At 38.7% G+C, this 27771-nt stretch overlaps 1 protein-coding gene across 1 annotated transcript in view; it reads left to right on the top strand.

Annotated features, from left to right (window-relative positions):
• Gli3 (GLI family zinc finger 3) overlaps positions 1–27771 on the top strand; it is a 270484-nt gene that overhangs the window by 164036 nt on the left and 78677 nt on the right. The window contains exons 5-7 of the mRNA XM_027938367.3: positions 18606–18811; positions 21659–21805; positions 26215–26416. Of these exons, the coding sequence (XP_027794168.3) occupies positions 18606–18811; positions 21659–21805; positions 26215–26416 (555 nt within the window). The remainder of the gene's footprint in view (positions 1–18605; positions 18812–21658; positions 21806–26214; positions 26417–27771) is intronic.

Genomic DNA, 27771 nt, shown 5'->3' with positions numbered 1-27771 from the left:
AGGGAAATTCATCCATCAAAAACTAAAATGTGAGCAGATATGTTTCCAGGAACTGCTTGCTAACTTTTTGAATACTAAGTAACAAATTAGCTATAGTTTTTTACCTCTTCCCTGATCCAAGCCCACTAAAAGGAAATAGCAGGAGAGAGGTAGTGTTTAAAACTTATCCACAGAGACTTTAGTAAGGTATAGAGTATTCACTAGCTGCACTGAAAGAAATTGGGAAAAAAAAAAAAGCCATTTTTAGTTTTGGTCTGATCTTTGTAAAAAGCATATCAGAATAGTAATGAGTAGGCTTATTTCAGTTTGGTAAAATGTAATATTGAGTGGTTCCTGTGCTGACCAAAGTGAAGGTGTGACATTACATCAATATTTAAAATTCTGATGTGGAAAATCATCCTTTCCCTCCCCCTTCCTCTACCCCAGAGTATGCACACACAGGAAGAGAAAGCATGCTGGAAAGGGATTGCCTTAGGGAATGAGGTGCATTTTCACTAGAGAAAAAAGTGATGATCCATAGCCCAAAGCCAAAGGCTGCCTAAAATTCCTTCATCTAATATTCTGGGTTATGCAGCATCTCACATGTTTAAAAGTGACTGACGTTTAAAACTTTTTATGCAACAGCATTCATTAATAAGAAGTTCTGGTTTGGGACTGTTACAGGGATCAGAAACAGCCCCCATCTAAAATTCTGAACCAATACTAAAGTGAGTTATATGTGCAGTTGCAGTTGAAAGCTTTCTCTTTTTATTTTTTAAGGCATTCTTTTAAAGATTTACCTGTTGAAGGATGCCTGGCTTCTAGACAGCAACTGTAAATTGTTCCTAAGGAGCGGATGCTCTCACCACAGCCCCAGTCACTCTAGGTAGCAAGTACTCAGTTTGAGTGAGGTATGTCAACTCAGCACATTAAATGATCCCCACACCTACCCGCCACCCCCAGCCCCAGGTTTGACAAGGTTAATGTGCATCACTCCCTACCTGGGAATGAGTTAGACACCAAATGACAACCACCAGTACTCTGAAATGGATTCAAATAGTATCCAAATCTTGCCAAGTTCATCCTGAGTGAACAGTGTCTCTATCAGGTGGAGGTGAGGTTGGGTGAGCACAACACCAACAGTTAAATGATTTACTTCATTTACAAAACAAATCAGTAAACCATGTTGCTTGAATATGATTTACATTTTTAAGATAGCCTCTAAAGAAAGTATTCCTGCCTTACTCAAATGCTTCTTAATTCTATTCAAAGTAACCTCTGGCTCCTTCATAGGACGAAATCCCTGTATTCCTAGCCAGTGTTGTTTTCAACATATGATATACACACCTGAGAAATTTTTCAGCAACAAATTTGCAATTATAAACTGTAACAAAGGCACTCTGATTTTTCATATCCTATTTCCCGGGGATATAACTGATTGATATTAGCCTTATGTTAAATCATATTTACGTTACATGACCTAACATGTTGGCTATATTTATTTAAAGTAAGCATTTTATGTTATTTTGTGTAGATTCAGTATGTTACTGTATATCTACACACACTGCACTCGCATCTGTTCATTTTCTCTGTGGTAATGTCTTGTTATTGGAACTTGTCAGTCAAAGACAGCATAGTCTTCCATCTTAGTAGAAGCAGTTAAGAGGGCAAAGAAAGGTCAGCCTCAAGTATTCTAATCTTGTTTTAATGATCAAAATATGAGCACCTCTGATGTTAGATTTTAAGTCTGCCATGATACACATAGTCATTGGACTGAGGAAAGAGTAGCCAAAGTCAAGTTTTCACTGGAAATAGAGGAATCGTGGGGCTGGGCTAAGGCAGATACAAATTGCTTCAGAAGCTAAATCCTGGGGAGAGACTCTCTCCAGTTGCAAAGTTACACCATTGCTGATGCCATGTACTGTTTGTGAGCGAGCCCTTGACCATTTCAAGAGTGGCTCTTCATTTTCCCAAGTGTGGGTAGCAGGATGTGGGGATCTAACTTAGCTGGTTCATGTGCTTCCAAAGGCTTTCCAGTGATCTGAGGAATAATCGAAAGGTGCATTGCAGCATGTGTAATTTGTTACCCTCCCCCACCCTTCCTCATCTTTTAGCCCAGTCGGACATAGGACTTCGTTATTTAGGTTATTGTTTGTTGTTTCTGTGTTGTTGGGAGGAGGGAGTTGTGGAAGTTGAATTGGAGGTAATGAAAAGCAGAGTCCACCCCCTTCCTCCAAGTGTATGGAGGGAAACCTCCTTCCTTGGTCTGTTTGCTTTGCAAGGGTGTTCTTTGATGAGGTCTTTGTTGCAGGCACCCACTGAAGTCTCAGTGTACTCAAGCTTTAGAAAAGGCGATTGGCCCGTCTTTGTTTTCTTTGTTGAACTGTTTATTTTGCTTTCTTCCCACGAGGTTCCCTGGCCCTGCTCTGACAACGCTTTTCTGCATGAATTACATTCCTCGGAGCCACAAGTCTCCTAATTCTTCCAGTCCATTTGATTCCAGCCTGTGTGATTAGTCTATGGCTTCGATCTGCCATGGGTCTTTGCCAAGCGGAGTGCTTGCTAAGTGCCCCTAATGTGGGGACCTAAAGACATTTTTTAACCTCATTAGCGAGGAGAGAAGTGCTTCATGCCAGCTTAATAACGTGGTTACTCTTGAATCATAGCTTTACTAGCTTTAAAATCAGTGAAGGAGGCTACTAAGTCATTTGGTTTCCTTTGAGTGTGAAGAAGGCAGTTGAAGGAGGAGGACTGAGGTTATTGTATTCCTGTCCACTTTAGAAACATAGTTGTCCTGGGTGGGATGGGAGGGGAGCCCCTTCATGCCATTTAAGTTAGTTCTCATTTCTAAGGCATCTCATAATTTACATTTCTGAATTTAAGATGTTTGCATCTTTAAATCACACAGAATGTATTGGGCCTCTGTGTTGAACTATGAAAAAAAATTATTCAGCTATTTTAATTATGGCTATTTCTTTTTCTTCTACATATATATTATTTTCTGAAGCATGGTTTATAACTGGGACAGAGATGAACAATTGATAGATTTTAAGATCATATCTGTTTAAGTCCTAGTAAATATTTCATTCTTCAATGCATTATACATTTGTTACTGGTACTGGTAAAACAGTATCATATAACTCAATAAAATTCAGCTATCTTAAGAGCAAAGTTCTGTGAGGGGTATGTTCATCGGTTTTTACCTGTGTGTGCATGCATGTATGCCCGTGCATGTTAGAATCTTGACTTCACAAGCAAGTGAAATGCACTATACCTCACTGGGAGCCTGCATTCACTGGTGGCATACCCAGAGTAGTTTTAACTTGAGACTTCCTAAAAAAAAGACCAAGGACTTTGTCAGAAATGATGGAACACAATTATTGATTGAAATCATACAGTGTAAATGCCCACTTACACAAGGAAGATCTTCCGTAAATGGGAAGTCCCAAGCAGTGTGCAAGGGCATAGGTTTCTTTGGGATCTACTTTTCTTAGCAAGGCCTGGTTTGAACTGGGCTCTTGACCTCTGACCTTTGTGAGACCACTCAAATAGCTGGGTATCCTCAGGGCAAACTTTTTGGTGAGTGTCTTTCCAGTGCTTTCTTAAACAATGATGGTGGTTCTACACATAGGGAGGATTTATTAGGGAGACAGAAGTTAAACCTCCTTTGGTTAGAAGAGGTACTTCTTGCTTGGATTGGTCTCTGAAACCAGATCCCCCAGAGAGCTGGAAATAGCTCCTCTGATACTTCCCATGTAGCACAGAGAAGCATCCCTCATAGTGGGTGGGGGCTGGATTACAGCTTTGCTAAATAATTGCCTCTGAGCACATGCCCTGTCTCCCATACAGTACTGGTCAAGTTAGTCCCTGATAATGCTGTTTTCATGGACCTCGAAGTGTAATCCTAGAAAATGCAAGCATAATTCTTTTGGCACTTGGCTTCTGATGATCCTCAAAACCTGTTAACCACCATTTTCGTGATACATGTGGACCTCAGTCAGGTTCCTTCTCACCTCTGCCACTTGCTGGCTGTCATTGGACGTTTTCTCTGACCTCAGTGGGCCTTGTTCTCAAGTTTGATATAACATAGTTGTATCAAATGATTATGGGAATGTCTAGATTTGTTCAGATTTGTGCTTTGTTTTGTCCTTGTGTGTGGACGTTTAGGTCTTATACGTATTACATGTGGGTATAAATGTGAATTCAGAAAAAAATTCAATTCTTTGTCAAGTCTTTTCTCCTAAGATCTTAGACACTTTAAAAACATATATTACAATAATGCACCTAGTTGCAGGAGTGCAAAGTTAAAATGTATAGAGAATGTTTTCAAAATGCTGTTACGGCCCAAATCCTAGAAAGTGAAAAACGAGGACATCTTCAGCTTGGAACAGCATAAAGGAGAAAAGCATGTGTTGCGTGCTGGTTATGCTGGTGTATTTGTGCAGATGCATAGCACAGGCTCGGAGAGGGTAAGACTTCATGATTAATGGTGTTTATTCTTGACAGAAGCCTCCTTTATTTATCTGCAATACAGTTTAGCGATTTTATCAGGCCCCTGAATGAAAAATATTCAGTCATACCAATATTGCAGTGTAAATTGAGTAGAGTCACTTTTTATTATATCTTTCTGCCTTATCATCTGCACAGTAATTTTCTAGCAGAGGTTTGATATGGAAAGGCTGGATTTAGCTGTACTTGACACAAAGCCTCTTCAATTTCCCCTAAAAGTTCAGGCTGCTCTTAGAAATGTGTGTGTGTATGTGTGTGACTCTGTGTGTGTGTGTGTGTGTGAGTGTGTGTGTGTGTGTGTGTAATATATAAACCCTCCTTTCTTATCCAAGCAATTTCAGGATTTGAAAGAATAAAGATAAAATGCACAAACCTGGATAGGAAAAATATTGTTAATATAAAAATATCTAACAGCTGTGAACTCACAGGTGAAAGCTCCTTTAGTGTTTAAGCTTGTGGCTCAGTATTGCACCTTTTGCATGGCTTTGTGGTCCCACTTTCTTCTAATCAATCACCATCCAAATCCAATCAGCATAAAGCCAGACCCTATCATTTCTCCTGAGAGTGATATCAAAACTGAAGACCAGAGTGGCCCAGAGAAGACATCAGTTGCCAGGATGATGGCAGTGCAGTTGTAGAGGAATGGAGAGAGGAAAAGAAGATACCTCATTTGTAGAATTTGCACAGCTTTTTGTAGAATATACAAATAATGTGTCAGTAAACTTTTAACAAGGGTTTATTCAAGCTTCAGACTTTATGGCATTAATTGTCAAAGCTGGTCAATGAGAGCCAGGGACAATTGTAGATGTTGTTAAATTTCAGGACCAATGGGGACTTTAAACCTGGTATATAGAATAGAGATCATTTAGTCAAAATTTTCTCATTTTTACAGATTTATAAAGTAAAGCCCAAAAGCTATTGCCAATATATCTCCAGTCTCATGCACAGATTTTTCAAGGGTAATATGAGCAAATAATTCTTTCACATCATTTACATGTTGCCAATTAGTTTAATCTTTCCTCTCTTGTGGAACCTGAAGATTTGCTTTCCCTATAAATAAGGGGTTACAGGAGCAGACTTTGTGGGTCCAGAGCAAGTCATCAGGATCACTTTTATTCTTCAACAATGCTATTCTGTATTCCTGGACAAAGTTCTGTGAAACTATAACAAGACCCCTAAGAAAAGTATCTCCTTATGTGGAAATTAATGCTTCTTCTCTCCTAAATAATATAGAGGAATTGTTTTCTTGTACAGAAGATAGTCTCTTTTCCCATATTTAATTAGTTATTTTATTTATTAATTTTTTCCGTAGTACTGGGATTGAATCCAGGGGCGCTTTACCACTGAGCTATAGCCCCAGCCCTTTTTATTTTTTGTTGTGAGACAGAATCTCACTAAATTGCTGAGGCTGGCCTGGGATTTGTGATTCTCCTGCCTCAGCCTACTGTGTTGCTGACATTTCAGGCGTGTAATGAATTTATTTTTTGAGAGGTTTATACCCGCAAAGAGGATGAGATTCGGGAATATTGAGAAGTGTGTCTAGGATGTAAAGTCTTAGTTCACAGATAGTAGAGTCCAGCAAGCTCTCTTCCCAGTTAATCTAAAAAGCCTGCTACTTTAAAAAGGCCCGCCTTTTTCACCTCTATTAGTCCAGAGGCCCTGACAAACATTGAGGATTTCATTCTAGAGGAGAATTATTGAGATCATTAATAATAGTTCCTTGTTAGACATTCCTGTTTACTTAAAATAAGGATGATTCAAAGAATGAAGGAAAGTTGAAGTCAGGTGTATCTTACCAAGGATCCTCAGAGACAATCCAAATTTGGGATCTAAGGGACAATATAGTTGGTGGTAAATAATGGTAATAATGATGGTGATGATGATATAGGAAAAAGTCCACACAGGAGCTACAATAAGCTCAGTGAACCAGGCTGCTCTTTACAAAAGATTTATTCTGTCTTATTCTTGGTGATGCTTTATACAGAAATGGCCCAGAATTTCAAACGCATCCTATTGTCTGTGTAAGTATCCTTTAGAACACCTGTAAGCAGATGCAACATGAAGCAAGCATTAATTTGTTGGAGTCCACCTTCATGTTTCTAATTATTTCCACCCATTAACTGAGACCTCCTGCTGGGAGAGTTCCTACTTAGATAATACATCTTGACCTGTGCTCCTGAGATTTTAAAAATACTTGTTTACCTTAAGTTATTTAAATGAGGCAGGTGAAAGATACCAGCAAAGCTGGCTTGCTTTTTAAATAAACAATTCTATTGGAATCTCTTGTGGGTACTTTAGGGTTATTTGTTCCTTTGGTCCTGGGCATCATGAGTAAAGCTGAAAAGTTTCTATAAAAGAAGGTCATGATGAATAGGATTCTACTGTGGCAGAAAATGTGACACCTCGGCAAATGTCATGCTTCCCAGTAGCTTTCTAAGTGCAGTTAATTCAGTTTAAATGGGACCCAGTTGCCCAATGAACTCCTCTTTCTTTGCTACTGTGTTTCAACATCTTTCTACTTAATGTATATTTTCTTTTGGAAAGGATATTATTTTTCTTATTTGAGTACTGTTGTGGAACACTTCCACAAAAATAGGATCTATAGAGCCAGGCACAATGGTGCACACCTATAATCCCAACAGCTGGGGAGACTGAGGCAGGAGGATCATAATTTCAAAGCCAGCCTCAGCAACTTAAGGAGACCCTATCTCTAAATAAAATATAAAAAGGGGGCTGGGATTGTGGCTCAATGGTAGAGTGCTTGCCTAGCATGTATGAGGCACTGGGTTCGATCCCCAGCACCACATTAAAAAATAAATAAACAAAATAAAGGTATTGTGTCCATCTACAACTAAGAAAAAAAAATCTTAAAAAAGAATATATAAAAAGAAGTGCTAGGGATGTGGCTTAGTGGCTGAGTGCCCCTAGGTTAATTTCCAGTACCACACCCCCCCCCAAAAAAAAAGGATCTATAGAATGAGTGGGAAATTGGCAGAAAAGTCACAGAAATCAAACCTATTTGAAATTTTTCACACATTTTTAAACCTTTGCTCATCATGATGTTCTGTTTAAAAATAATTTTTAAAATTTGTTCTAATTAGTTATATGTGACAGTAGAATGCATTTAGGCACATCATACATAAATGGAGTATAACTTCTCATTCTTCTGTTTGTACATTATGTAGAGTTACACTAGTCATGTAATCATATATGCACAAAGGGTAATAATGTCCGACTCATTGTACTATCCTTCCTCCCAGAAAACCTCCTCCCCTCCCTTAACTGCCCTCTGTCTAATCCTAAGTTCCTCTATTCTTCCCTAGCCAGCCTGCTCCTTATAGTGAATTAGCAACTGCATATCAGAGAAAACATTTGGCATTTGGTTCTTTGGGATTGGCTCATTTCACTTAAGATGATATTCTCCTGCTCTATCCATTTACCTGAAATGCCATAATTTCATTCTTCTTTGATGCTGAGTAATATTCCATTGTGTATATATACAGCATTTCTTTGTCCATTTGTCTGTTGAAGGGCATGTAGGTTGATTCCATAGTTTGGCTATTGTGAATGAATTGCTGCTATAAACACTGATATGGCTGCATTACTGTAGTATGCTGATTTTAAGTCCTTTGGGTATAAACTGAGGAGTGGGATAACTGTAAAATGGTTGTTTTCCCAATCTTTAAAGGAAAAAAAAAAGTTTTCTTTTTTAATCAAAAATAAAGTCAATCCCCAGCACCACAAAAAAAAAAAAAAAAAAAAAAGAAGTTGCTGAACTAAAATTACATATTAACCATGCTCTTGAATTGACTTTGGTGGGGAAAATCACATCAATTTTACTAAGGTCAAATCAAGTCACTTCCTCTATCTGTTTTATTAGAAGAAGAGGTGAGATGGGGGTGCTCTTATATAATGCCCAGGGTGTCCAAATATTTGAACATGTCCCAGCTTTAGGACAGCTCACTCCCTATGAGGTCCTAGAGAGAAACCATTACACAAGAATGCAATGACTTCAAAACACCTTTGATCTTAATTAGCCCAGAGCTCTAGTAATAGAGGCAGCAGGAATGAGAGTGTTGGTCACAAGGCCAGCTTCCACTGAGTACTTACCTTGTGACAGGTGCCAGGCTAAATGCTTTCTGTACACAGTAGTACCCTCAACCCAACACCATCCATGGTTTCACTTGCCTCAATTCTAAAATATTAAATGGAAAATTTCAGAAACACTGAAATTTATTTTCATAAACAAATATTCATAAGTTAAATGACCTATTACAGTATGTTGTTATAATTGTTTGGTTTTATCATTGGTTATTGTGGTTAATCCCTTATTGTACCTAATTTATAAATTGAACTTTATCATAGGCATGGAAGCATGGGGGGAAAAATAGCAGTATAGCCAGATGTGATGGTGCACACCTGTAATCCCAGCTATTGAGGAGGCTGAGGCAGGAGGATTGAAAGTTCTAGGACAGCGTAGCAATTTAGGAATAGAAAAAGGGCTGAGCATGTGTAGCTCAGTGGTGAAGCAACCCAGAGTTGAATCCCCAAGACCAGGAAAAAAAAAAAAAAAAAAGAAAAGAAACAGTATCTGTAGAGTTTGGTGCTATCTGCAGTTTCAGGCTTCCACTGAGAGTTGGTCTCCTGGGCTTGGCTGGGTTGACTTCCACATGGTCGTCACCCCTGGAGAAAGATAAAGAATGCAAAGGAAAAAAAAGTAGTATTTGAGCCAAAAGACTTATTTCAGGGCAAGAAGAGAAAAAAGGACAGAGTCTATGTGCTTTAAGGCAAATGGTTGGGAAGTTCTCAAGGAAAGAGGGTCCCCATGGGACGGGCCAGAATTCAGCTCCTAAGACAGTTTCCATCAATCCCCAAGGCACAGAAAGTAGGAAAGAATCACAATTAGACACCCCAGTATCTCTCCTGATCACTACAGCTGTTTTCTCATCAGAGTGGTATCCGTGGAATTCATACAAATGAATGTGACATATTAATTCTCCTAATAATTGATTATGTTTATGCTAATTACATTATGTTTTATATATAATATCATACATATTATTTATCCAAATATGTATTGTATATATTAATTATATTTCTAATTAGTTCTAAAAAATTACATAACATTAATGTTTTTGCAATTTTTAATAAACTTTATAATAAGTGAGAGAAGAAAAAATTTCTCTTTCATTTATTGCACATTGCAAAAGCAGGAATACCTTTGCATGGAATATTTGAACACCTTTTCATGACATCAAAAGCTGCTAAAATAATGGTTTTAAATGTAATCTGCACTGATGTTATGAAACAATGGATTTATCAGCTATCATTTTACTCTGGTATACTGTCTTTCCCATTAGTTTTCCCTCTTCTGCTTGTTTCTAAAGTGTTAGAGACATACATTGAGCTTTCTCTATACTTGGGATAATTGGGGCAGGAAGAAGGAACTATGAGGGTGTTTGCTTAGCTCCTAAGTACTTATTTGGACCAATAATATGTTTATTAAGGGATTTTTAAAATAATAATGCATTGCACATTATAGTTGGTTGGATAGACTTTCTTTTAATTCTTTGACCTTGAAATTACAATCTATTAATATAGAAATATTTACAGAATTTTTTTTAGCAAATTGCTTTTGGCAGCCTCCTCTGGGAGGAATAAAATCAATTTTAGCTATAAATAATTTCATTGCTCTTGCAAGACGGCACTTATATAACATTTTTTCAGCTGTCAGAAGGATATGACTAACATAATGTGAATGGTCGCTTGGCCTCTCCATTCACAGAAAGTTCCTTTGATTGGCTTAGATGTGGCTTCCGCCTATCCCCGCCCAGAGTTAATATACAAAAGCCTAACTTCCATAATTTATCTACTCAAGTATCCAGGGTCCAACTGTTTTCCAAGAGGTTGTGCCAGCTTGTACTCACATAGTTTGAGAGTTCCTACTGCACCAAGTCCTTGTCAATATTTCGCACTGTCACTTTTTAAAATCTTAGCCATTCTGGTGGATGTTTAATAATAACTGATTGTGATTTTGATTTGAACTGCACAACACATGATGTTTATAAAAGTTTGTTAAAAGACAATAGAAAAACTATTCTTAAGAGAGAAAACTTAAATGTAATTGTATCATTTTTATTTGAAATATGTACAAAGTGCATATTACCTGGAAAATTCTGGAAGTAAATACTAAAAAATGTTGACATTGGTCAGAGGTGGATAGTTGGGATATAGAGAATGGCTCCTTTTGTAAAAAAAAAATAATAATTTCTTAATTTTTACATTCATGGATATGAATTCTTTTTATTCTCAAATATAAATGAAAAGTAGTTACGGAAGTCATTCTCAAGAATATCTCGAAATGATGTTTCACAAGTAAAACTAATATTACTCTCTATTATAAAGAAATCAATTATAAACCTTAAATTCTCCTATTAAGAGAATATTTACCTTATTGTGAATGTGTGTACACTAAATAACATGGGGCCTTCTCTGGCTGCTTCTGTTCAGATCCTATCTGCCTTTACTGCTGGTTCATGTTTTATATTTTTCATGATCAAGATATGTCCTAAAGGTCTCTTATTAATGCTTTTGGGTTCTGCCACTCACCATACTATATTCACTCCTATTCCTTATGTGTAATTGTCTACCTCTTTGACTTTAAACTCTTTGGAGAAGGGGCCAAGGATTGTGTAAACATATGATATGTCTCTTGAAATCTCTCCAAGTGCTGAAATCATATTGGTGTCTTAGTAGATGGATTTTTCAATAAAATATATGTCCAAAGAATAGACATTGAAACATTCATCTGTGTTTCTATACAAGTGGTTTTTAAAAATTGAAATATCAAATGGTAAATTTGTAAAAGACACAAGTTAGTTAAACTGTCAAGGGAAACATTATTTAGCGTCAAGATGAAAGGAACCACATTATCAGCCTTGGCAGTGTAATGGAGTTGATTTTTTTCTTTTCTTTTCTTTCTTTTTTTTTTTTTTTCTGGTACCAGGGATTGAACCCAGGGGCACCTAACCAGTGAGCCACACCCCCAACCATTTTTATTCTTTATTTTGAGACAGGGTCTCACTAAGTTGCCGAGGGCCTTGCTAAGTTGCTGAGGCTGCCCTGGAACTTTCAATCCTCTTGCCTCAGCCTCCTGAGCTGCTGGGATTACAGGCGTGCACCAGCATGCTTAGCTGATGGAGTGGATTTGGGGTAGAGTTAAGGGGATGAGCAAGTGATAAGAATGCCCCCCAGAAGAGTAGATTTATAAAGAAAAAGTGATTCAGTGAGGGCTGGAGCTGCTGAAAAGGGCTGTCCATCAGGACCAGTAGCTATGAGGAAAGAATTCTCACTGCACAACTGTAGCTAGAAGAGAAGAAAGGAGGGCAAAAAAATACGTTTGCTTCTTTCTCACCACCTCCAATTTCTCCCAGCACATCTCATTAATGGAGATCCAAGGAAGTGAGGCAGCTGATCCAGCCCTTAAAGACCAGCCCCTGGGCCTGTGGTGGCTGTGGAGTGAAGGAGGGTGAAATGAAATCACTTCCACAGCCATCTAAATTTCAGGGTCACCTGGTACTTCCAGGGCAGAGGTTATCTGGAAGCATACCTTGCACTCAACAAAAGACAAAGTATAGAACTGTGCAAACTTCTGATGTATCTAGTGTATGAGTTGTGAATACTGAAATTATTTGTTTTTTGACTAAATGAAAAACCAAATTTTTACTACAAATTGTAGTTTAATAATATTGTGATTTTATTGAATGATTAATACTTTGAAAACATACTATAAGGGGTAAGTCCCCTTTGATCTTTGTTAGGCCACTGCTTAGAAATGAGGAACGGTATATCCTTGCGCTATATAAAACAAAATGAAACAAACAAATGAAAATCTTGTTATGTAAAAACTCAACACATTTTAGTCTTCAGTAGTGAGAAGCAAGGGGGAAGTGTATACATTTCCAGCATTCCAAGCAGTGTGAAAACAAACTGTAATAATCTGGTATATAAACCTTGGTTAATGCTCTCATAATGGGTAATGCAAGTGATTAAACACTCTGATTTTAATCTTGGCATTTTAGTAACCCAATAAGATAGATGAAAAGGCAGTAACGAATTAGATTACATAATAATATTTCATTCTAGCTAAGAAGTCCAGCTATTCCCTGCAATATGTGCTTTTTGTTTTTAAGTTTATCATACTATAGTGTTAAAAATGCTCTAATAAGAATCCTCTACTCTTTTCATTATAATCTATTTTCATGGTCTTATAAAAAATTAATCTGAATTCAAATTATGGCCACAAACAAAAACAGCTTCATAATATTTTATTGTCTTTGGGGAAAACACCAAAATAACCCCTACCTTTTTTCTTGTCTAAAATTGTGTTTCATGTACAAATACCCAATTCCACTGAGCAGTCAGAAACAAAATGGCAGCTATACTCATTATGTTTGCATGGCCTTGGAGAGACACATGGGTAGAAACAATAGAGGAGATGTTATTGCTGTGTAGGGAACTGGGGCCTTGCATACGTGAGCCAAGTTGCAGGGGTAATGAAGCAACACCTCATCTCCTCAGCCCAGCCTTGGCAGCCCAGACAACTCTCACCTGGGAATCTCTGGTTTCCAGACAGCAGTTTGTATGATTTTGTTTGGAGTCTCACAGGTGTGTTTCTGTCATCTTTTGCTACAGCATAAATAGCACAGAAAGTCTGTTTTTAGACTAGTTCTAAGTTTCAGGGTTTTTCCCAGAATGTTTGTTGTTTGGTTTTTCCCTCTCCATGATTTGGGTCCACCTTCAGCAATTGAGCACACAGTCCCAGAGCTTTGTGGAGAGCCACAAAGACAGAAAAAGTGATGGAGGCCCACAGTTATCTTCAGTTCCATCCCTATGTGTATCTCCTGAAAATATAAACCAAGAGAGAGACACCTACCAGTTTTTTCTTAGCAATGCTTTAATTCTCAAAAGCAGATTCTTAATAAATTTAACAAACATTTACCAGGTCGAGTACAAGATAGTTTGTAAAATAATATGTGTCATTTATATGAGGACTTTGTGGCTACCTTCTTTCCACCTCCCCCTCCTCTTCCTTTGATAGAATTCTCCCTCCTCTGGTCATAATCTTGAATGGCTCCTGTACACAGTAGTGAACATACATCTGACCTGTTCAATTTAAGAAGCTTAACCTTCCCTCTCAGATTTTTCTTTACAGGTAAAAACATAATAACTGACAAATGATCTTGCTGCCAAGAATTTGAAAGTGGATCTGTTAGGTAATGTAAAAAGCAGCTTTATTGAAAGACTCTAATTTATATACAGTTACATCCATGTCAGGCGGCTGCTAGAGCCATTGTAGTTCAAGGTTGAATGCTCAGAGTTGTTGGCTTAGAAACTCATTTTTGTCAGCCCTAGAGAAACATCATGCTAGCCTGACTCACAAGAGCCTGATGTGGAAACATAATTAATATTACCAACTTTCGGTGAGAAATCAAACAAGCAAGGGAAGTGGAATACCAGCTGCTGCTCTCCTAGGAAGCCAAACTGCCATTTGAACTTTTTTGCTGAGTCTAGAATCAGAAGAAAAGAAGTTTGGCTGGTTTTACAAAGTCATTTACCAAATGCCTTACACAGCAGGCACCAAGTTCCCATCTTTACATGCATGGACTCCAATCCTCTTAGCATCTTCTTGTTATTGTTTTGTGTGTAAACAAATTGATCCCTGAGTGAAAGTGACAGAACTTGAGGTCAAGTCCAGTTCCTTTTCAAAACTCTTGCATTACCTAGTTTATGTTCTGAACCACGTCATGTGACTTTATGACTATTGCCAGATAACCTTGGGAAACCCAAGGACACACTTCCAACATGCTCTCAGAAGGGGAAAAATGCAGACTCAAGCATCCAGATTTGCTTTGCAAGGAACGTGCTCAGGAATCTCCCAAGCTTTCCTTCAGTAGGAGAATGGATACATAAACTGGGCTACATCCAGACAATGGAATATTACTCTGCCCTAGAAAGAAATGAGCTTTTAGGCCATGAAATGACAGAGTGGAAACAGATGTCTATTACTAAGTGAGAGGGGCCAGTATGAAAAAGGCTACCTATTGTATGATTCCAGCTATGTGGCATTCTGCAAAAGGCAAAATTAGGAAGAGAGTAAAAAGACCAGTGGTTTCTAGGGGTTGAAAGATGGGGGAAGGAAGAAAGAATTGGTGAAACACAGAGGACTTTAGGGACAGTAAAACTACTCTTTAATACTCTAATGCTGGGTACATATCATTAGACATGTGAATTATGGATGTTCACATTATAATGACGTATCAATGTAGGATCATCGGTTTGTAAAACAATGTACTGCTCTGGTGGGGAATGTTGATAATGGCAAGAAGCTGTGTATGTGTGGGGGGCAGTGGGGATGCAGGAAATCTCTTTACTGTAGCTCAGTTTTGCTGTAAATCTAAAAACAATCCTTAAAAAAAAAGAAAAAAACAACAGAAAGAAGGTCCTAGCATTTCAGTATTTGAAATAATATAGAATGCTGTATTTGCACCCCTAATATATATGTACATGATGATATATTTATGTATTACCTGCGATTTTATATGTATAAAGACGTGTGTATGTAGTGAATATTCATTATGTACTGGACTTAGTATATGGGGATACTTATGTTAACTTCTCAAGACCCTTTCAAAGTAGGTATCCTCCCTGATGAACAGTTGAGTACAAAAATGAGAGGGTGGAGATCATAGCCAAGGTCACACAGCTGCTGGGAGCAGAGCTGGGCTCCCACCCTTACTGCTTCCCACTGTGCTGAGGTCTAACACCTGTGTCCAGAGTTCCTGATGACCTCCGAATGAGTAACCTTTATTAAAGACTCTTCTATTCCTGTAACTCCTGATCACTTTCCATTCACAGGAGTTAATTACTAGATGGTTTGTTTCTTGAGGGATATCAGCTTGCTTATTTTGCACTCTTATCTAAATGCATGTCTCATCCACCTAATGGGGATCCTATCTCCTCTACTGTATCACTCTGGAAAGGACACCATTTGAATGCAATAGAGTGAAGAACCCCAACTTCATCTCCAAATCCTGGAGGAACACTCCTTCCTGGTGTTGCTTCTTTCTTGTGTGTGTGTGGCCAGCAGAACCCAATGCTTCTGCCAGGGAACTCATGGCCCGGTCTTAGATCCTGACTCACAGGAAGCTTGCAGAGCATTTACCTTTAGACTGTGGGAAAGGACAAATGAGAGTGACACAGTAGTGCAGATGTCAGATTTCCAGACTTTCACAAGGAGAGGAGAGTGCCAGCCATCTCTGAGCATCCTTGGCTTTCTTTGGGATTGGTGACCACTCCTGCCTGATCTCTATAATTTTCATATTTTTCTGGATGCTGATTTGTCTTCCTGTGCATAATTCTCCAAAACAGAATTTGGACCTCTGGAGGTATTCTTACTACTCTTTTCTACTCTGGAATTTTAGAAAAATAGTAGGTTCTCATCTTTGTCTAAATCAAAGAATCCCAGTAAGAAATGTGGTGACTTCCCTTGGCTTTTAGCTCATATGGTTCAGACAGAATTTGTTATGTTCAAAAAAGCCTGTCAGGAGGTGAAATCCCAGGGGCTTTTTGAAGCCACCGCTCTTCAGTGTCCTCTGTGCTGGTGTCTCAGCATAAACTTACAAATAAGCTTGTGTTTTGCAAAAATTATTTTTTTGATCCATATTGGAAGAATTTATTGTCCTTTCTGATTGAAAACAAATGTTGGGCGTGGTTCATGCCTGTGATCCCATTGACTTGGGAGACTGAGGCAGGGGATGGCAAATTCAAGGCCATCCGCAACAATTTAATGAGATCCTCAGCAACTTTATGGGACCTGTTTCAAAAACAAAAAATTAAAAAAAAAAAAAAGATTGGGAATGCAGCTCAGTTGTAGACTGTCCCTGGTTCAATCACTAAAAAGAAAGAAAGAAGGAAAGAATATATGAATTTGAGCATCTCCCTTACCCTGTAATGTAACAAACATGTCTGAATGGATTTAACCAGTGATAGACATGTCTAAATGGAGGTCAGGTTTCACAGTGACACAAAGCTAACTTGTAGTAACAAAGCTACAAAATTATAACCAAGGCGGGAGCTCCAATTGGTCATGCCAGTTTCTATTTATCTTATGATTGTCTCAGGTGGGCTGTTTTATTTTTATTTTTTTTAATTGACATATATGTTATTGTACATACTTATGGGGTGATACATTTATGGGTTACTATATGTTGTATCAGTACATGTACACACATCATCCTAGTTAATCAATTTAAACATACCCAATTCGACTAATTTCTGAGTGGATATGAAATCCTTGCATTGTTTTGTAAAGAAATAGCTGGTTTATGGTAGTGACTTATAAATCTAGTAAACTCTGGATTTTTTGTTTTACCTCACTGGAAGTAGAATCTGAGTAACAAATAAAAAGCTTTATTTTTTTTCTTAGTTCATAATGAAGAAATCACCCCAACCATACTTGAGCTTCGTTTTATTTTCTACTGAGAGAGAATTCACCCCTTGAACTTCAGCGCACTCATTTCAGCACCTGTGGTGTGCACTTGGTGAGGCCCATGTTGGTTTACCAAGGCTCTGTTCTGACAGAGTGGTGAGGGTGAGATCCAGTCAGCAGTGCCTTTGCTTCTCGAGGACAAAATGTTCTTCTCCCTCTCTTTCATTTAACTCCTCAAGCCAGTGGAATAAGAGGAATTTGCTGTTCTCATTTGATTTGGATCTATCAGGGCCTCTCTCTCTTATGGCCATGCCCTCTGTGAAGGGGGAAAATGAAGAGCACCATGTTTAACTTTTCAGCCAATTCACTGGATTCTCCACACAAAATCTTTTCCACTAGGGAAGGAACAAGGCAGTGTGAGGGCTATGCAGACTGGCCATTCTAGTCATGGTGTCCCCAGGGACTTCAGGGGTGGCTGGGGTTGGTGAGTATGAAAGAGTTCAGGGACCAGGCAGAGAAGTCTCCAAGAGCAGACCAGGATGGTGGCAGCAAGGGGTATTTCATGACTTACTTGAATTTGTTCAGAGCTTGCATTCTGCCTTAGCTCATTATAACCAAGGCATGAGCTCGATCAAAATCCCATTCTTGGCCAACTTTCTAATCCTAGAAGTACTTAGTTTCTGATTGTTTGCTAAACACAGCCAATTAGAAGGTCATGTGAAAAATGGACCTAAGCTTGGTGCAGTGCCACATGCCTGTAATCCCAGCATATCGGGAGGCTGAGGCGTAAGGATCGCAAGTTCAAAGACAGCCTCAGAAACTTAAGTGAGGCCCTAAACAACTCAGTGAGACCCTGTTTCTAAATAAAATACAAAAGGACTGGGCATGTGGCTCAGTGTTTAAGCACCTCTGGGTTCAATCCCTGATATGAAAAAAAAAAAAAAAAGAAAGAAAATGGACATAAGCAGAAAGCTGATTCTCACAGAGAAAAGAAACTGCCTTCAAAGCAGTGAATCCCAAATCCATAAAACTGGTTTTACTCACCCCATGAGTACTTTGGCAGTCAAGTGTGTGCGTGTATATATGGAATGGCCAATTTCACATTTCTTGTAGACTTTAGTCTTCCCTCTCATTTATGGGCAGCCCTGCCATGGGTGTGCCTAGACTTTCGACCAGATGAATTTGGGGTTTCTCTCTCACACTCTTTCTCTCTCTCTCTCTATGCAACCCCTAATGGTAAGAAATAAGTTTTAAATGGTGCTGCTAATGTTTGAATCAAATTAAAAATTAACTGTAGCAACCACTTTAAGCTCATTTGCCTGTTTTTTAGAATTTCTTCTCATGGGGGAAGCCAAAGGCTGACCTTTATTTTCTTATATTCAGAGTGTGATGAAATTTTTCAGTGGTCACTTTTCTTTGCCCAAATAATTGCCTGACGGCATTCTACCTTCAGTGTACTGTCCCGATTTTAAGGTAAGAGTACTGGAAATATATGTGCCTGTCACTTTTTCTCAAAGACACCTTAAGGTCATTTAAAATCTTATTTATTTTATTTCACAGACAGCCTCTGCCTATGCTGATGCTTGTCTCATGCATACCTCTTGTGTTTGATTTTCTCCATACACAGGCCTTCTGCCTTATCTAGTAGCCCGACGTATTCAGACCTGCCCTTCATTAGGATCTCCCCACATCGGAACCCTGCTGCAGCTTCTGAGTCTCCCTTCAGCCCTCCACACCCCTATATTAATCCTTACATGGACTACATCCGATCCCTGCACAGCAGCCCATCCCTCTCCATGATCTCAGCAGCCCGGGGGCTGAGCCCTACAGATGGTAAGTCTTAGGCCAATTCTGCTTCCCTAGATTGCCTTCCCCCTGCACCTCACCTGGGACATTATATAAAGTAGATGTGATATTTAGTGAGTGTTTCCCATGTGTCAGACACAGTACCAAATGCTTCAAGGGCATGATTTTATTTTAACCTCATAACACTTCTATGTGGATAGTGTTATCTCCATTTTCAGGTAAGGATAGCAGGGTGCAGAGGGATATACTAACTTGGAACCTGCTTATCCATGGCTAGTAAATGGCAGAGGTGGAACTCAAAGTCACATTTTGCTGACTCCCCAATCCTTGCTCCTAACTACTATCCTCTTCTGCTCTCCATATATGATTAGACTGTCTCTGCAGCCATTTCCACATGTGTATGGGTAACCTGAGCGTTTTCCTTACCTTCTCATGAACACTTCTCTTTTCTGTATCTCAGAGACACATTTGTACAGATGTACAAATTAGAGCAGTAATTCACAAATTTTAATGTATGTAACAATCATCTAGGGATCCTGACAGAATTGACTCTACATCAGGTGGGACCTGAGATTCTGCATTTCTAAAAACCTTCCAGGTGATGTCAAAACTGTTGGTCCATGGACCACACTCTGAGTAGCAAGATCTCAGAATATGTGATGGCTCAAACCTGTTGCATGTACTTTTTATTCTTGACCACACAAAATAAAAACTGTAATCAGAAGAGTTGGAAAAGAAATAAATTTAGACATTATTTTTATAACACTTCATATATTCCTGTTGATTCTGTTAGCCTCCCAATTAATTATTCTTCACATCACTTTTAATTTGAGCTGTGTATTACCCTGACTATAAAGTTATGACCCATTCCTTATATTTAGGAAAAGTATTCCCAGTCTTTTGCACACATGTACAAATCTGTTTGCCCATAATTGCTGAAATCTGAATTAAGATCCAGAGTCCCTTGAGTTTTATTAATTGCAGATAGGAGGTTATGAGTTCTATGCAACATATTACAGGTCACTTGTGATTGTTTTGAAAGCAAAGAGAAACATCATGCCCTTCATTTCCCTGAAGAATATTTAATGTGCCTTCTATGCACCCTCTTCCATGTTCTCCAAGCCAGCTGCTTCCTAGGTTGACTGTGCACAGTGGGAAGCTACACAACATTTCTTAGGAAGCATCCAGTCCACTGTGTTCCCAGGAATAGCTGTCTTCCAACAGTAACCACTAGCTCATTTGCTTTGTTTTCTCCTGATTCAATGCAATGAACATACTTGTAAGGTACTCTACTCAAGAAGTGAGTTTTGCCATTCAAACCAGAGTCGCATTTTAAAAATAAAATAAAACCGAGAGACAGTCAAATATGAGTTAGCTTTTCTGCTTTGGATATGATTTTGCAATGAGAGAAATGGAGCATCCTCTCTGCGGAGTGCTTGGGAGTTGTGGAAATGATCAGCAAGCAGAGCACACAGAGGGCGGGCAGGAGGCAGCTCAAAGTGGACTTGGAATTATGCCTGGCTTGTGGAAATTTAATCTGGTCAGGGGTAAGTTGTACTTCTAGTCACTTTGCTGAAAAGCGTGCTTATCATCTGCTTTCCATGATGAGAATGATGAGAATGGATAAATCATCCTTCCATTGGTTGACATGTCTTCCTTTTCCTGCTTCTCCGGTCTCCAGTTAACACCCAATCAAATAATACCTCTACTATTTCCCTCCTGTGGTCTGTTTTCATTTTTTAAAAATATTTCTGTCTTTACCATGTCCCATGTAAAAACTATATGGACACAAATAAAAAAAAAATCCACAGACCTCTTGCCAGAATGCTGGTGTTGGTAGATAATCATTGTAGCACTAACTTTTATTGATCAGATGCTATGTGCTAAGCACTTTACATGCATGCTTTTACTTTTTTGCTCTCAACAACCTCCTCTAGCTGGTTTGAATCCAGATCTCTGTGAATCTGGAGGCCACCCTCAGAACTGCTACAATATCTTGCTGCTTTTGCACATAAATTGGCAGGTGGAAACCAATTATTATCCCACTCATATAAAGCTGACTCTTGCCAGTAAATTGCTCTAGATTGATAGGTATATTTTCTTTTTGATTTTGTAATGAAAAAAAAAGGGAAAAGAGAGCTTTTAAATTATGGAACATGAAATTGCAGCTTATCATTCAGTTGTGTGTCATTAAAACTGTGCTCCCTTTCTTTTTTTTTTTTCTTCTGGTAAACCCTGACTCCTCGTGTTCGTGAACATTAACTCAGACACTCCTGTCAAGAGCTTAGGGAAGTATTTTAAGTATGTCTGGAAAGATATCACAGTTGTCTGAGTCGTCTACTATTGTAAGAAATGTGAACATGCTGTGATTTGGTATAAGAAACTGTTTTATTTTGGAGGTCAATCGTGGTTCTGTACACAAAGCCATGTGCCACATAATAATGTTTTGGTCAATAACAGATGGATACACAATGAAAGATCCATGTACAGTGAAGGTCCCATTATAGCACTTCGTGATAGCATTACTGTCTTAGTTTGCTTAGATACCTTCTATGATGTTCCCACAACAACAAAATACCCTAATGATATATTTCTCAGAATATATCCCCATCTTAAGGGATGCATTTTAATCATTTTGAATTCTTGTTGATTTTTTTTCAGCTGAACAACGAAAACTTTATAACATATTTCGTTCTTTCAGTTCCTTCAGTTTTACTTTCAAATAAAAGATACTTAATATATTTTGAGTTAAAGGAATAATGAGCCATGAAAGAAATTGCATTCAAGGGGTGCATGACAGGTGGACCTGAGATGCCTCAAGAAAAGTGTCTAGTTCTTCCAACTGTCACTGTGCCTCTCTGTCTCCTCCTCTAGCCCCCCACGCTGGAGTCAGCCCTGCGGAGTACTATCACCAGATGGCCCTGCTGGCCGGCCAGCGCAGCCCCTATGCTGACATCCTCCCCTCTGCTGCCACTGCTGGTGCAGGGGCCATCCACATGGAATATCTTCATGCCATGGATAGTAAGTGACAGGGCTATTTTCTAAAGCCCTGGTGGGGTGCGGGTGGGGGTGGGGGTGAGAAATACTAACTTATGAAATGGAAAGGAAGGTACAAAAATTAGGTTACTGTCTAACTTTTCAATTCTGAGAAGGGTAGAAGAACCACTGATACTCAGAGCTCTGGTCCCTTGGTTTCTTAGAAAGATTCCTTAGATGTGATCAGCTGGATCATTTGGCTCAGGGACACAGTGAACAGCGCAGGCAACTGTAGTTTGGAAGTTGTATATAAATAAAAACAATTGGTAAATTATCCTGCCCTGATTCTTTTGATGACAAAACAAAGGGGCATTTGCTCAGTTGTTCTTAACTTCATGGTTTAATGCTTTAAAAATTAAGTGAAAAAAAAAAACTAAAATTGGTTTTGCATTTTTTACATTAAATGATTGTTTTGCCCTATCTTCTGAACATTAAAACTTACATTTCATTAAGACATTTTGTAGCTGCTGAGTAAGTGAAAGGGTCAAAATAGTTACATGTAAGAAAAAAATAAAAATACATTTAGGGAAAAAAAATCAGAAGAGTCTACTTCTGTTACAAAGCAGTGGAAGAAGATGGGCTCATGAGGTGTGTGCATCATGTATTTTGGGATCCCTAAGGTGTATGATGATCACAAGTGAGTCCCTGATCATGGCTTTTCAATACATCCCAGGACTTTCATTTATCCTATCACGTATTCTTTCCAAGATCCCGAATGGTGAACCTAAAGCCTCACCCACCTCATACCTCAACTCAGTCCCCCCATTGGATATGACAGTGGGACTTTGAATAGGGCATTTGTTGGGAGTTTTGTTTTTCTTAACAACAGCAGTCAACTTATGCATTTCTGTCTAGAGTCTGTTTAGGTTCTTCTGTGTGAGAAGGTGTGCATTTGTCATCTCTTTGGCAATTCATTTATCAGGTTTGGAAAAGAGAAGGTGATTGGTTCACACAGGGATGTGAATCCACAGCCTTAGTTTCAGTACCACCCAGAAGTACCTCAGTGCAGCCTTTGAAAGCACCCTGTATTGGTTTCCATCCAGCAGCTCCCCCCCCCCACTCCCCCCAAACACAAAGAAGTAAAAGAAATATGTTACATCTTGTGCAGGGGTTTTGTTGTTTGGCTCTGTAGAGAGCTTGCATTTCAGATTCATCATAACCACATTTCAATTAGCGATTGTTGGGGGAAAAAGTTCAGCGTTATTATGCAAATCAGTTATTTAAAATCGGCAAATAAAGAATTAAAATAAGAGAGACTCCTTGGAAGGTCAGCCCACATTACTTTCCGTATTTGATGAGAATGTATTTAGTCAGGCAGTGGCGGTTTTTATCTAAATAAAGGATGAAGCTACCCTTTTACTTTGTAAAAACTAATTAAAGGAATTTTAATTTGCTGGAGTATATGGTAAATTGATTGTCATTAAGTAGGAATATAGATGTCCTATCATTCATCACATAAAACAGATACCTCCTTTTTCTTTGTCAGATTTTTTATTACCATAGAGAAACAAAACAATTAACAGGAAGCCAGATTGGAACTCTTCTTGTTGGAACAATAAGAATACTCTGGCTTCTGTTTCAGAAGGCAGCCGCCTGATTGGTGAAGGACTGCTTCCCTTTCAGCTGCCTTGAAAATGCTTACCTTGTGTTCTAGCAACTCCATTTGGTGGAACCCCCAAACCACTGTCCCCACATACAGCACTCACTTCTTTTCCTTCACTCAGTTACTTGGGAAGGACATATTAAAAAGTCTGTAGGAAAGTACTAAATTCCTTCCCTGTTAAATAGCTGAAATAGCATTTGGTTAGACAGAATTTACAGTGATGAGCGCATGGGAATTTCTGTCATAGGAGATTTGTCCAATGGAGAATTGAAACATTAATCTTAAATTCCTACATTGCCACCTACAGTGGTAGATACAAATTGGGATCCACCTGATCAGGCTGATCCATTGTTATGGATCTTCAGGACTAGTTCATTGGCAGATACCACAATAAACTGGTTTCAGATGAACACTCCTGATTTGTAGATGTGCCAATGGTAGGCATGTTTGGGTTTCAGCAAGGTGAAGTTAGAGTATTTATATGTAGCATGTTAGAATAAACAGGTCTGTGTATGGCTCTAATTATTCCTTTTGGGATTAGAGGCACCTTAGAGGATACAAAAACTTATAATCTCTATAAAGAACATCTAGAGGTGAGGGCCCCTGAGATCCACACTGTTTATATTGACACAGACCCTCGTAACTGAGAACCACTGTTGGAGGGGAAAAACAGATATCCCAAGCAGGCCATGTGTGACCCTAAGGGTTCCATGGTGGGTGAAAAGGTCATGCAAGGCTCTATCTTTGCATGATGTGTGGGGGATGTGACGCCTCTGGTGTTTTATTATGTCCAATGACCCCCTTATCCATCTCTTGCATCATTGCAAGAGTTAGTGAGTTAACAAGCTAGAGTTGTTCCAGGGACAAGCGCTGTCAAGCGTGTGTTGCTGCTTCTAACTCTGAGTCCCATTGAGAAAGGTTATTATCCAGCATTACATGGAAATCAACAGTAAGTCTGCTCTCTCCTTGGAATGTTAGGAAGTGGTATGCCTATCTTCTTTAAAACCTTCCATGATTAAATCAGAATGTGAAATAGGTATGTTTAAGGCAAATATTATAGTAAAAGTAAAATGCTGATTTAAATAGTAAAAGGTGTGCATAGTTTGGATTACAGTTCTGTACCAACATGGCCCTAAATCAGACTGGGAATGAAACTGTTCTAAATGAGCAAACTCATTTTAAATATGCCCAAAAGAAAAATTTGAGTAGGCACCACATTTGTCAAATTGGTTTTCCAGTTGTATACAAGGATAGTACTAACTAAATTCCAGTTTGTGATTACAGTATTAACTATGCAGGCTTTCATATTCATCTAACCCTTTTCGTTAAATTATCACAAAGCTCACTTGATCGTTACTTGTGTCAAGACCCATCTCTGGGTGAAGAAAGTATTCCTAGTGAATTATCCGGGGATCAAGCGCCTACATCTTTTTCTGTAGAGAAGGTTTACCTAGTACTTCAGTTTTCTGGGTACTTCAAAATTGCCTTCTTCCTGTAAGCACGTATACCCATGCTATAATATAGTAGAAACCCTGGTTGGTGTTTTAAGCTATTCGTGTTTGATTTGCCTCTTTCCTGGGGTATTATGTTTCTATTCTTTTGTTAAATTTTAGGTTCGATAACTCTGTCATAAATGTGACCTTCTCAAAGGTGGGAGTGGAACCTGTGGGCCACATTCTTCCCTAAGAGATTCAGATCTTCATATTTACCAAATATGAATGCAAATGGGAATTTAATTTTTAATTCCTCAGGTAAACCCAATTGTATTAAGTTGGAATCTTAAGATGAGTTGCTGATCTCCAGATCAGGACTGCATGGTGGAATCTTCTTGAAGGCTAAAAATTCTAATAAATGCATTATCCTCTGTTGGTTCTGATTGGAGAAGCAAGCTCCAGAGAAAAATTAACATGCACGTGGAATCTCATTATCACTCTCACAGAGCTTTTTGCCTGCCCTCTTGGAAAACCTATACACAAATAACATCCCAAGACTTTTAATGTTTCTTGGGATCTATGTTTTTCGAGTTTGGGGAATTTAGGGCAGCTGTCCTCAAGCTTGCTACTGTTGAGCCAGATAGTCTTTAGTGTGGGGCTGCCCTGTACATTTCAGCAGCACCCCTAGCCTCTCCCCACTAGATGCCAGTAGCACTCCCTGAGTTGTGAGGCCTATAATGTCTCCAGATGTTGTCACAGTTCTCCTGGGGTACGAAATAACCCCCAATCGAGAACCACTGATTTAGGGTAATATAAGTTGTTTTAGTAATGCTTTAAGCATTCCAGGGAGCAGATAACTCCAGAAATCATGGGGGAAAGAAGGGCATAGCGAAGCTGAAGTTTTATTTTAGGATGCTCTAGCTCATATTTTCCTTCGGCTCATTGCCTTAAAATGGCGTGTGCAGGGGTGGGGAGGGCGGTGTGTTGCAACTGTGGGAACCACTGTCTTTGTCGCTTGTGGTGAATTAATGATGGGAATATCTAAACAGCCGTCAGATTCATAAATCACTAGCAATGAGAGGGATAACACATAAAAGTCTCTCCCTTTTGTTTAGCGATTTATCATTTTGCCTGCACATTAATAAACAGAGCTCCCCCGAGGTAAGCCTCTGGAAGATAAATATTTCTCCCTGATTTCCTCAATTGTAGCCAGTAGATCACAAGGGGGAGGAACGGTGCTTGTCACCACAAGTTGCCGGCTTCTTATCCTTCACTTCTCTCTCACAGGCCAGTCGCAATCAATAACAGGTATAGAGTCCAACTGCAGGTAATCAGGTTCTGTTTTGTTTATATAACAGGCACCAGATTCCCCAGCCCCAGGCTGTCAGCCAGGCCGAGCCGAAAACGCACCCTGTCCATATCACCACTGTCCGATCATAGCTTTGACCTTCAGACCATGATAAGGACATCTCCCAACTCCCTGGTCACAATTCTCAATAATTCCCGTAGCAGCTCTTCAGCCAGTGGCTCCTATGGTCACTTATCTGCAAGTGCAATCAGGTATGTATTTTCCTGAATCCATTATATGTGTTTTTAGTGAAATGTCATCACTTGAGTGCACCCATCATGATGCATGTTCTGTACTGATTGCTTTAAAAGGAAGAATAAAAACCTGTCCCGGGACACAAGTCACATATCAGGACAGTGAATCGAAGACTATTAATCCGGCCCCAGATAATTTTTTTACATACATGAGTCAGTAGTAGCCCATGTATAGAAAGAGTAGTTGTTCATTTATGATGAAATGAGACAGGGAGTATGGCAAGCCTTTTTATCTAGGTCTTTCCTTACTAATAATACTTCTCCAGAGCAAAACCCATTTTGTACCTGGTTGTGTGTACAGAACAGGAACAAAAATAAGAAGGCCAGTTGTGGCAAAAACTTTATCCTACTATTGTTAAAGGAATGCAATCCACTGAGAGGAAAAAATAAAAAGTTAAGAGTGGATTTTTAGTACAGTAGAAAATAAATGTAGATGACTTTGGAAAACAAAACCCGGTTGGTATTGGTCAGTTATCACAGGGAATGTGGTAACAGAATGTATCCTGGTTTTTCTATTACATATTTTCAGCTTAATTTCAAAGAGCTTAGCTTTGATCATGCCTTTTCTATAGAATGAAAGCACTTTGACACTTCCTTACATGAAAGTAAGGAAAGTAAACATGATTGTAAACACAATTAATATGAAGTATTTCTCTTCACTTATGATTGCACTTGGACTGATATCAATAGAGAATAAGCCAAAATGGAATTTTATGTGTATTTATACTGCTTTTGTCTGCTCATAATTTAGTGTTTGAACTGAGCTAGTTCACAAATGATGGAGATAGAATTAACTTGGTAATCTAATTAGTTAATTAAGAAATCCTGGTTGTGAACTTCAGCTCTCATTTCACCTAAAATTTTCACTTTTGCAAACCACAGATGATTCTTGGCCTTAAAAGTACAGACTAAAGGCTGTTTTCGCTAGTCTTGCTTTTAATAAGTGAGGGAAATATGTTTTAATGTTTGTTTCTATGAAAGGGCAAAAGCATTCATTGTTAATTGATGGGTTTTCCATGGTGAGTCCATGTTTGAGAAACCTCAAGTGTCCAGGAAAAAAAAAATGTTAGCAGTAGGAACATAACCATATTTACTAGAAATAATAAATGACATAATGTTCTTCACTGCAGTATATTTTTTTAAAAAATTTCATTGATGCATTATAATTATAGATAATATTCACTACAGTTTTGATTCTCTTCTAGTTCAGTTATCCATGATGCTCCTTTCAGGCAAGTTAATGTTTAAATATCATAAATCTTGGTTTAGTTAATGTTTAAATATCATAAATCTTGGTTTTTGTGTGTCATTTT

This window comes from Marmota flaviventris, chromosome 1, assembly GCF_047511675.1.
Source record: "Marmota flaviventris isolate mMarFla1 chromosome 1, mMarFla1.hap1, whole genome shotgun sequence".
Lineage (NCBI taxonomy): Eukaryota > Metazoa > Chordata > Mammalia > Rodentia > Sciuridae > Marmota > Marmota flaviventris.
This window is presented reverse-complemented; position numbering and strand designations above follow the sequence as displayed.